The sequence below is a fragment of the Equus przewalskii genome, chromosome X, assembly GCF_037783145.1.
Source record: "Equus przewalskii isolate Varuska chromosome X, EquPr2, whole genome shotgun sequence".
Lineage (NCBI taxonomy): Eukaryota > Metazoa > Chordata > Mammalia > Perissodactyla > Equidae > Equus > Equus przewalskii.
The window spans coordinates 48,976,388-48,988,483 of record NC_091863.1 but is presented as its reverse complement, the minus strand read 5'-3'; the positions used below and the strand labels follow the sequence as shown (position 1 = coordinate 48,988,483).

Sequence of the window (12,096 nt, the reverse complement as noted above, 5' to 3'; positions counted from 1 at the left end):
ACTTGAATTGTGGCTAGTGAGACTGAGCAACTGAATTTTTAGTTTTATTTAATTTTAATGAATTTAAATTTAAATAGTGACTTATGGCTAGTGAATACCATATTGGACAGTACAGCTGTAGAGTTTTTTTTAACATATATACTTACATATATTATTACCACTTTGTAAAATTGGGATTATACTGTGAATATTGTTCTGCAACTGACTTTTTACACTTATTATATAATGAACGTTTTCCAGGTCAGTTCAGTCAGTACTACTTCATTCTTTTCAGTGACTGTATAATATTCCATTATGTGAATTTATCATAGTCCCATGTTAATGGGCAGTTCAGTTATTCCTAGTTTTTCACAATTGCAAGACATTGTTGCACCAAATACCTTTGGATATTTATCTTTATATGTGTGGACATTCTTAGAAATGGTTTTTCTGAGTCAGAAAGTATAAATATTTCAGACTTTACTAGATGTGGCCAAATTGTCCTCCAAATGTCCACCAGTTTCCATTACCACCGACAATGCCTATTTCTTCACATTGCTAGCAGTGGTTATCATCAGTCTTTTTAATCTTTTCCAATATGATTGGCGATGCATTTTATGTCACATTTTAATTTGCATTTCTTTAATCATTAGTGAAATCGAGCATCTTTTCCTGTCCACCAGTGACTTTTCACTCCATTTGGAGTCCTAGGAAAGAGTGTAGTTGCTACTGTCAGACCTCTGACACTACCTGAGGTGTCTGGTTAACTGAGAAGTTACAAAGGTTGAGAAACTTTTTTCCATATCTCTCTAAATCTTGTCTCACCTGTAACCTAACTATTCTTCTAGGAATATCATTTCTTTTGTACCTTCTACTACAAAGGTACTCATTTTCCCACACCCCATGAACTGCAGGGCCCACAGCAGGTTCAGTATTACCCATGCTCCTTACAAAACTCCTTCCTCCTTTCAGGTCTGTTTCATTTAGCTATACCACTCTGTACCTCTCCTAGTTACTCTCCCTTCTCCATTAAAGACTTTGGGAATGGCCTTAGCACCTTCTTCTCCATCCTGATTCTTTCTCTCATTCCAGAAGATTTGAACGTGCATGTACAACCTATCAAACACTCTGCACTAATAGTTCTTTGAACTTTTATACTCCAGTTCTCACACTCTCACTCTAACTAGCTTGGTTCTTCTATCCTATAGAGACTTCTATACTTTTAACTCCTCTTTTTCCTCCTTCTCCCACCTTCTTCCCTATCTAGCCAAGACCTGGTGGTGTAGCACTGCATCCATTCTACCTTGCCCGTTATCCTTCCCCTCTACCTGCCCTGCTAATCCCATCATTTTCTACTTTCTCTGCTTTTATATCCTGACTACTAAACATTGCTGCAAGGAAGTAAATCCCATAGCCATATTAATTGGTCCCAGTCCTGGTCCACCAAACAGATATTCCTAATTTGTACCTTGCTTTTAAGCTGGCTACACCACTGTTACTCCCCTCTCTAAGCACATATTCAAACATGTCTCCTTCTTCATGGAAAAATTGTCTCCTTCTTCATGGAAAAATTAAGTTTATCTCTTATCTTCCCACTAGTAATCCTTGCCACTTTTGGGGGTGGCTCTTTTTCCTTGCTATCTCAGAGGAAATGGTGCTCCATCTTCTGTGTAAGACTAATTCCATCTACCTCTATTCTAAATTCCATCCCCTTTCTTCAAGGAACCTCTTTCTCCCACATTTCCAACATACTGCTTTTGACTGGCTTTATCCCTCATAAATGTGCTGAAATAATTTCTCATTCCTAAAGAAAAAGAACTTTTCTTATCCTCTTCTAGCTATTGTCCTTTTTCCTCTTGGTTAGAGCTTTCTTGAAAGTAGTTGGCCTTCCCCATTAGCACTTCCTCATGTCCCTTTACTCTTTAGTTCACTGAGATATGATTTCCATACCATTACTACTGTTGTTGCTTACTAATGACCCCTGACTTCTCAAATATAAGGATCACTCTAGTCTTCATTCTGTTTTGACTTCTTTGCTGCATTTAGTACTGTTAACCCCTTTCTCTTTGAACCATTTTTGTAGTCTTGGCTTTAGTCCAACTACTCTTTCCTGGTTCTCTTTCTACTTTTCAGGCTGCTTTTGCACAGGCTGACTCCTGTAATAGCCCCCCCACCCCCCACTTTCCCCTTAAAAGTCACTGTTTTGTTTTGTATTGTTTTTGAGGAAGATTAGCCCTGAGCTAACATCCGCTGCCAATCCTCCTCTTTTTGCTGAGGAAGACTGGCCCTGAGCTAACATCCGTGCCCATCTTCCTCTACTTTATATGTGGGATGCCTACCACAGCATGGCTTGTCAAGCAGTGCCATGTCGGCACCCGGGATCCGAACCGGCGAACCCCAGGCTGCCAAAGCGGAACATGCAAACTTAACCACTGTGCCACTGGGCCAGCCCCAAAAGTCACTGCTTTTTAAGGTCTTTCCTTTTCTCACTTTGGTCTCTTCCTAGACAGCAACAGCCACGCACACAGTTTCCACTAGTACCTCTATTTATATAGCAGTCAAATCTACACTCTGACCCAGTTTCCTCCCTCTCCTGAACTCCAGACCCACATATCCACTTGTCCACTGGACTTGCCACTGGATATCCTTCAACTACCTCAGACTCACCATGGCCCAAACTGAAATCTTCTTGCCTGCTCCCAACACCAATTAAAACTTGTTTCTTCTATGTTCACTGTTCAGACTAATGGTACTGTTATCTACCTAGTTACTAAGGCACACATTTCAGAATCATGCTTGACTCTTCCTTCTCCTTTATCCCATATCCATTCTCTCACTATGCCCTGTTAAATTTTCATTCTTGATCCATTTTCTTCTTTTCCCACTGCTGAGACCTTGGTTCAAGCCCTCATTGCCTTTCACAATTTTAGTAGTTCTCTGACTGGTCTTTCTAAATCCAAACTCATGTCCTCCCAATCCATTCTCTTTACTGCCACCACAGTAAGCACATTTGATCATGGCATGTCTCTGCTCTTAACACCTCAGTGGTTCCCTATTGCCACCAGATAAAATGCCTACTTGCCAGGCCTGTCTCTCCTCACTCCCTCTCTCCCAACCTAGCCTTAACCATAACCAAGCTACTTTAGAGTTTCTTACCTATGTCATGCCTCCTTGCCTTTGTACATGCTGTAATGTCGTGCCCCCTTCCTGGAATGTCCTTTCCTCCTGGTCCATCTGACAAATGCTTACTCATCCAATAAGACCCATTTTAGTTATTTCCTTCTCTTTGGTTATTTTGTGCCTTTGTTGTACCTGGTATGGACTTTTATTGTTTTAGTTATCATTGGTTTGTAGTCATTCATTTAAGTGTTTGTCTCCTTTGTATCCCCAGTGCACACCATAGCACTTCTTGTATAGTCACTCAGTAATTATTGACTAGGTAGGTGGATAAATGAATGAATGAATAAATTAATTTTCTTCTCCTTCCTCACCTAAGGAAATCCTACTCTTTTCTTCAAGGCTCAAGCTTCCCTGACTCCTACAAAAGGATATAGTTACTAAACATTACACTGTAGCAGCAGTCTTTCCACTGTATTGTATTGATTTATTTACCTTTGGTCACCCTGACTAGGTTGTGAGCTCCTTGAAGGCAGAAACTGAGTCTCATTTTTGAATCTCTAATACCTATCACATACCTGGTACAGAGGGATACATAATTAAGTGTTATAATGAATAAGTGAATGTTCAATGTTTACCATTGTCAAAACTGCCCAGGTTAAATAACTGCCCAGATTCTTACATTATTTTAATTGTATAGAAACTGACCTAAGACAGGTAAATCTTTCCATCTTAAGTTGAAAGAATTTATGTTAATCAGATTAAATGGCTAAGGACTCCAGAAGAAATCTTTGTCAGATATGGGACTAGAATGCAGAACTGTCCTATCTGTGTTTTTGAGCATGAATTCTTCCTCTTTCCCACTTCTCTCTCTGAGAATTGATCGTTGTCTTCTTCAGAAGTTTTATCAATTTAGAACTCTCTTTGTTTTTCTTTTTACCCTGCATCATATGTTGGTTTTCCTATTAGTTAAGCTCTTCTTCTTCTATTACATTCCTTTATTTTATTTTTCATTCCCCATAGAAGATGTCAATATTATGAGAAGAAACTAATGTAACCCAGTAAGACCAAGTTCTCTGTGCTACAGGGATGGTATTTGGCAACCCTATTTGTTAACCCAGCATACTATGCAAAAGTTGTTTATGCAACTTTTTGCCTCTTGTCTTCACAGGCAGTGAAGGTAGAAAAGGCCAATGTCTTAGTCCATTGTTCTGATGGGTGGGACCGCACAGCACAAGTCTGCTCTGTGGCCAGCATCCTCCTAGATCCATTCTATAGGACATTCAAGGGACTCATGGTAAGAGGACAAGTGATTGTATTTTACTTTGCATGAGTGACAGATTGTGAATAAATCAAAAATAACTCTCAACCAACTTGTTTTCTATAGGAAGGAGCTCCAAATATAAAAAATAGTTGTTTTTCACTTAACATAATTCTCTCAAGGACAGTTTAGTGGATACCAGGGGAAAGGTGGGGTGGGGCGTGGGCACAAAGTGTGAAGTGGTGCACCTACAACATGACTGACAAACATTAATGTACAATTGAAATTTCACAAGATTGTAACCTATCAATAACTCAATAAAAAAAAATTAAAAAAATGTTTTCTTTTGATCCCTTGCATGAAATTTTTGAGACTACAAATTGCTGGGGTTTTTGTATGCAATTATGAGTGTTAAGAATAAAATACATGTTAGAAATTAAAAAAAAAATAGTTGTTTTTCAATTTAGCTTCTTTCCACTAAACTAGGCATTTGCGGTCTATATACTTTCTGTTGCACATTCAACATAGTTTCTTATCTATCAGAAGGTAAGTTGTATGTAATAGGCTGCTATAAGGGGTAGGAAAGACTCTAAAAGTTTGCAAAGCTGAGTGGAGAACTATTAAATAGGCTGTCTGACGGGTTCATCATCTTCAACTTGTCAGCTGTTTGTATGTCAGACTTGTGATTGTTTTCTGGTGCTGAATCCAAGTCTTCTTAGTTGATCTTTAAAGAAACAGAACTCACAATAGGAGTGTATCCTCATTTTTTTGGAAGTGATTTTTTTTTAAATGATTAGAAATAGGTTTGTAGAACAAATCTTGGTACAAACCCAAATACTGCCTTTGGATTCTTGTTTTTTCATAGATTTAATTCAATATCATGTTTATCAGGATTGCATTTAGCTATGGCTCAAATGGCTTGTCACACATCATATAAAAGCCAAAAGAAATGAGACACTGGATAAAATTCAGAATAATTTTTCCTGAGAGCATTTGGAATTTGAAGGTAGCCTATATAGTCCTTTAAATTAAATCCAAGTTAAGTGCTTAGTTATCATTTTGGAAATTAACTCTATTTATGATGAGTTCAACCCAAACTTGTACAAAGTCCATTTGAGCAAAGTATTTTGATATTTTTATATGTATGGTTAATTCATTTTATGGTTTTCCTAATGGAAAATTTTCTTTTTGTATAAAAATGAAGATCCTGATAGAGAAGGAATGGATATCCATGGGCCACAAGTTCTCTCAAAGGTAAAAATATCCTCATTTTAAAGGAGGAGGCTAAAGAGAGTTCATTAGGGTGAGGTTTATCAAAACCCCAGTATGTTCTTGTGTAGGAAGGAACAGTAAGTTGAACATGACATAAATCTCTTTTCATCAAGAAACAAGTATTCCAGACACTGTGCTGGGGGACTAAGGCTACAAAGGTGAGTAGAATATCATCTCTTCCTTCAAAGTGTGCAAATATATCAAATTGTTAAATATTTTAGGGAAGAACAAGGCATCACAAGCCACAGAGGAAAAAGTGCTTAACTCTGCTTGAAGAAATCAGAATAGGTTTTCAGGTATAAGTAGCACTTTTTGAATGATGAATTTTTGGAGATGAATAGGAGTTTGCTAGGCAGAACAGTGGGATGAGGAGGGCATTCAGGCAGAGAGAATAATATCTAAGACAATGCACCTTGTAAACTTTCATAAGAAAAAAGACAGGTACAGATTTCTGTTCTTTAGTAAGAGGTGAGTGCAAGGGCTGACATTTATCTAGTGTCTACTATAAGCCAAACAGCCTCACTGACACTTTACCTATGTTATCAGAACAATCAAAAAATATTACCAAATACCTAACAACGTGCTGCATAGTATATCAGACAGTGACTAGCTGGTACCAAAGGCACATAAAAAGTGAGTTTTACCCTCAAGGATGTTATACTTCAGGTCTTATTTTTCCCCGTTGCTGTGTATCCATTTAATTTCATTTGGTTGGCACTCTCTAGCCATTTTGGTCCATGTAGTCATTCTTGCTTCATCAGCAAACATTGGGCCAAGCAATATGTCAGATATTAAAGAAACTGTGTTGAATCAGATATGGTCTCTGTCTCTTCTTTCACAGAAGAGAAAGTTGGCGATGACAGTATAGTATGATAAGTGTGAAGACAAGAGTAAATATAAACAGAGGAACCTTATCCATTCTGGGGCAAAGAAGGCTTCCTGAAATTGGTGGCATTTTAGAAGATTAAAGAAGATGAGGTTGCAGATGTGAAAGAGACAGTGAGTGTTTGGTAGAATAAGTCTCCTGAAGAGATAAGAGGAGGTGAAAGCTATGGTCCAAATGAAAAGATTAGCTTGAGCTATAACAAAGAATACCTCTTCTATGGAGACTGGATGGAAGGACAGGCAGAGAAGGAATTAAGTGTGTGAGTGTCAGACACAGAAGTTAGATATTTTCACTTGATGGCCTTGAGCTTTTTCAGTGACACTGTGGACACCAGCATGGAATGGGTTAGGAATTTGAGAAGATAGCTTAAAATTTGCAAGAGCTGTAAGGTTAATGGGAAAACAGTGTTAAGGACTTATATGAAGATTATTTTGGAGAAGTTAAGTTCTAGCTAGGTGTGGAGACTTAATTTTAAATGGTGTCAGTTTACATGGTTTTATAATTTTCTCAAGCAGCATTCATCAGCCAGGATGTGGGAGCAGAGAACATAGCTTTTGAGGCTCGTCTGTGGTTGGATTTTGAAGAAAGACCAGAAAGTTGAAGAAAATGAAGAGAGAATAGTTGATGGGGCATAACATAGAGTATAGGCTGGATAAGGAAGAAAAGAAAGCCAGTAGGAATCTGACAGGTTGAGAGGTACAAAGATGAAGGCTGGAGGAGATAAGATGAGCAGCCTTTGGAAATATATGGTGGTACAAGTAGAATATTGAGATTAAGATTTCAAAGTGGAGTAAGAACCTCTAGGTAACTTCAAGAACCAGCCTATGGCCACGGATACGGGAGGCTGATGTGGAGTAGAGGTGAAAATTGGTGAAGATAATTGAATTTGAGTTAGTTAAGGAACCTGCTAAGCCAGTAGGTCATCTGTGTTGACCTCAAAGATAAGTACTTAAGACAGGATCCAGATTCTTCAGAAAATGTGGGGAAGTGATTCAGAGATTGGTAGAAGACAACAGTGAGGAAGGGGAAGATAGTTTAAGCTAAACAGCATGACTCATAATGGAATTATTTTTAAGAAAGTGAAAGTAGTAGCAGAGATCAGTGGTAAGAGCAAAAACAAAGCTGATCCCACCTCTGCCCTGTTTTAGGATTATGATATGTGGAGAGTGGAATGATGAGTATTCTCCATTTGATTTGGACCTCAAGAAGACGTGGTGTCCTTGGTGTGGCAGATTTCAGTTAAATGAAAGAGTAGACCAGTCAGTATAGAAGCTGAGGATGCTGTGTTTGCTTCCAGTGGGATAGGGTTTCCAGTAGATGGTAGAGTTGGTAAAGAGGGCATCATGGAGGAGGAAACAGTAAACAGTTCTGGGATGATGTTTGTTTATTCATTTAATAAATATTTATTAAATACCTATTTCATGCCAGGTACTATACAGTAAATAACATAGATATGGTCCTTGCTCACATAAAGCTAAATGTGGCTGTTTAAATTTAAATTAATTAAAATTAAATACAATTAAAAATTCAGTTCCTTAGTCACAGCCACATCTCAAGTACTTAATAGTTAGTAACTACTGTATTGGAAGCACAGATATGAACATTTCCATCATTGCAGAAAATGCTATCTTAAAGAGGGTGTAGGAGGAAAGAGAATAGATGACCAAATGGCTTACATTATGGATGATAATGAAGGATGCCAGTGACTAAGAGGTCTGTTGGGATTTACAAGCTTTGAGATTCTGGGTGGCATTTTGGAATGAGGTATTTCCTTGCCATGCCAACAGAATCAAAAGGTGACCTTGTTATAGCCTATTCCAAACAATGTAATCTCTGATGTTAACTAGTGTCTTTCTTTACCTTTATTTGCATGTCTCAGGTGTGGCCACCTGGATGGGGACGCTAAAGAGGTATCCCCTATCTTCACCCAGTTCCTAGACTGTATCTGGCAATTAATGGAACAATTTCCTTGTGCCTTTGAGTTTAATGAAAACTTCCTGCTGGAGATCCATGACCATATTTTCTCCTGCCAATTTGGGAACTTTCTTGGAAACTGCCAGAAGGATCGGGAAGATCTGAGGTGAATTCAGTTTGTGAGAAAACAATGAAAAGGGAGAGGGGGATCAGTGCAAAAGGAATGTAACCACCACCCTGAATTTGAGACAGCAGTTCAGGAAAGGGGAGGAGATAACAGTGATAAAGAGAAGTGTTGAAGCCTAAAGTACTCAATGTTTGCATGGGGATTTCTCAGAACCTGAGATTCCTCATATGTAAAATAGGGATAATAATACCTACTTTTCAGAGTAGTCATGAGGAATCGATAAAACAATGGGTATGCAAGGACTTTGTAAAGAATCAATTACTGTGCAGGTGTGAGTAGTCATTATCTATAGTCCTTTATCACTTGTATCAGAGATCACAAAATGGCAGCTCATAGGCCAAATCTGGCTCAAAAGGCACGTTTTATTTAGTCTGTGGAGTATTTTTTTAAACTGTAAATTAGTTTTCAACATTTAAATATCAGGACATTTCACATAAAAATCCAGTTATTTTAGGATTTTTTTCCTAAATAGAAAAGCTGTTCTTCCAAGATACTCTCCTGAGAGCCAGCCCTGATGGCCTAGTGGTTAAAGTTTAGTGCTGTCACTTCTTCATCAGCCTGGGTTTGGTTACCAGTGGCAGAACCACACTACTCATTTGTCAGTTGCCATGCTGTCGTGGCAGCTCACAGAGAACTGGAAGGACTTACAACTATGATATACAACCATGCACTGGGGCTTTGGGGAGGAAAAAAAGAAAGATATTCTCCTGAAAAGTCAGGAGCTGTGGCAACACTGGACCTGCATTTCACAAGGCATTAATCAGCCAGAGCTGAATTGTGGCTGCTCCATTTGGATGAAGCAAACTAATTCTTGTTTACCACTCCCTATAGTTTATTCTCAGCCCACTTCTAATGTTATTTTCATAGCTTCTGTAGGCAGTTGAATTTGTACTCAAGTTACACTGTAACATCCCCACAATATACAAAACGTAAATACTTTATGAGGTTGACAAGATAGAGTTGCTGTGAGCAGTATTCTCCTTGTTTTAGAGACAGAAAAGAACAAAAAGACAGGAAAGTAGCTATCTCACAACCCACTTTTTGTTTCACAGCTGTTGGTTGTGTAGCAGTTAGCTCAAGTTCTCAGGCCACCCTATGACATATCCTGGATGATATCACCTCTCCATGATTCCATTTTCTTGTCAAGACAGAGAACAGTGATGAATCTTGCTGCTTTAACATTTGGACTTTCTTGGTGGCTTCTATGGACATTTCTCTTTCTTTTTGCAACTAGACCTTCCTTACTCTCTCCCCAAATTATTTGAGACACATTCATTCTGTCTCTGACTTGCTTCTCTAGGCCTTAAAACCGAAGATATTTTCCATATTCTTTTTTCCACCCTCTTAAAATGAGGCTAATATATCCAAGACCCATTCCCCGCACAAATCTGAAGCTCCATTGCAAAAGTACAAAAGGTGAACATATTCAAATCATGATTACTTAAAACAAGAAGTATCATTCATTTATGAAAGGAAAATCATGGGCTCTAGAATCAGACACACCTGGGTTCAAATTTTGGCTCTTTTACCTATTAGCTATGTGACCCTTAGTAAATTAATTTTTGTGTCATTTTCTCATTAGAATTTTAAGATAAAATACCCCACAGAGTTTTATTGTGAAAATTTAATGAGGTATTTTAGGTATAGTCTGAAACAGTGCTTGACACATAGTAAGTACTCAATAAATATTAGCTACCATACCTCTACAAGACTTTTTTTCTGTTTTTAAACAAGAACAAATTAGAAAGATAATATACAGCCTTTGGCCTCACTGAAATGGTCTCAGGATTGTAAAAGTTACAAGACTACAGTTTTAGGTCCTACCACCTATACACTCCTCTTTGTTCTCCTCCTTAAGCTTTCTTGGTCTGAGTTTGTGCAAATGACCTTCCCATGCATAGTTACACAGCAGCTCTCATTGGGGACCAGTGGATCCCATGCTTTTTGAGGTGTTAACTAAGGTTCTTCCTTACTGGGTGAGCAGATTCCCTATGGTCTCAACTAAGGTATAAGAATTAGTCTTGCAATATAAATATTATAGTCTTTAGCTGTTCACCTAAGATAACTCACAAATATTTGCTAATATAAATTGCCAATTGTCTTTCACTGTCTTATACTTTCTGAGAGGAGGAGAAGTAGGCTTGAAATATTAAACATAGAAGAGCCAGAAATTCACACTCTAGGCTGTCTCTTAACAGATTTTTAAAAACAATTCCAGATTTTTTAAAACTTGGCAGATCATCAGTTCATAGAATCCCAGATGTGGAAGAGACCTGAGAAGACAAATTATATTAATGAGGAGACAGGCTCAGAAAGAGCTAGGGACATTCCTAAATCAAATAGCTACTCCACAGCAGGTACTGGACTTAGCATCTCCTGCTGTCCAATGTGGAACTCTTTCTAACCTTGTAGTCATTTAAAAAATGGATAAATTGAAGCCCAGATAATTTTTTACTCTATCAATGCTCATTAGCTACTTATTTCCATTTTCCTTCTTTCTATCATATCCTATTCTTCTCTCTTCAGTCAGATTACTTATTAGTAAAATTTAGCTGATTATCAAGTTCAACAGGACTGTTGAGATTACTTGCTTGCTGCTTTTAATTTTTGGCTTGTTTTTCTTTTCTGACAGAGTCTATGAGAAAACCCATTCTGTGTGGCCTTTCTTGGTTCAGAGGAAACCAGACTTCAGGAACCCTCTCTATAAAGGCTTCACTATGTATGGGGTACTCAATCCTAGCACTGTGCCCTACAACATTCAGTAAGTTCCTAAACTATCCCTCTCTTTTCTGTCCCCCAGGGCCTCAGCTGCTTTGCCTCTCCTTATTTAGCTGCCATCATCTCCACAAGCCTGGCTATGGAGTAGGACACTCTTTCCCCAGATCACCCATTCCCTGTTGCCTCTGAAAACAAGACCATGCTCCTTTTGGTTTTCAGGGCTTTGCTGTTAGTCGCTTAGGGAAATAAACAAGAAATAATAGTTGATTTGTACTGATACAAATGGTCAGGATGTAGGTTGTTTCATTACTTTTAGTTTTTCTCTGTATTTTCCTCTTCTTTCCCATTCTTTTCCCCAAAAAAGAGAAGGATAAACAGAAAAATAGAAAGTGCTGGTATTGTTTGCTATACTTTTCTTAAAAAGTGTAAAGTACAGGCTGCTGTGCTCACTGACCACAACTGAATGAGTGCAAGACAGAGCTGAATACATTTATTAACTCTGATAGTTTATTTTGTGTATTCCTTAGGATTTTGTACATGTCAGATCATGCCATCTCTGAATAGAGGTTGTTTTATTTCTTCCTTTCCAATTTGGATGACTGTTATTTTCTTGCCTAATTGCCCTGTCAAGAACTTCCAGTGTTGAATAGAAGTAGTGAAAACAAGCATCCTTGTCCTGTTCCTGATCTTAGGGGCAAAGATTTCTGTCTTTCTCCACTGAGTATAATGTTAGTTATTGTTTTTGTTTGTTTGTTTGTTTGT

At 38.1% G+C, this 12,096-nt stretch overlaps 1 protein-coding gene across 19 annotated transcripts in view; it reads left to right on the top strand.

The window, feature by feature from the left end:
- LOC103543242 (ankyrin repeat and SOCS box protein 12) overlaps positions 1 to 12,096 on the top strand; it is a 183,578-nt gene that overhangs the window by 77,527 nt on the left and 93,955 nt on the right. For 15 of the 19 annotated variants that reach the window (XR_011536118.1, XR_011536121.1, XR_011536120.1 and 12 more), the window contains 4 exons: positions 4,268 to 4,393; positions 5,562 to 5,611; positions 8,395 to 8,595; positions 11,249 to 11,377. Coding sequence is in view for 13 of the 19 variants with exons in the window: in XM_070605632.1 (XP_070461733.1) it covers positions 4,268 to 4,393; positions 5,562 to 5,611; positions 8,395 to 8,595; positions 11,249 to 11,377 (506 nt within the window). In the remaining 6 variants the exon portion in view is untranslated. The remainder of the gene's footprint in view (positions 1 to 4,267; positions 4,394 to 5,561; positions 5,612 to 8,394; positions 8,596 to 11,248; positions 11,378 to 12,096) is intronic. The other 4 variants (XM_070605643.1, XM_070605646.1, XM_070605645.1 and 1 more) reach the window with 2 other exon arrangements.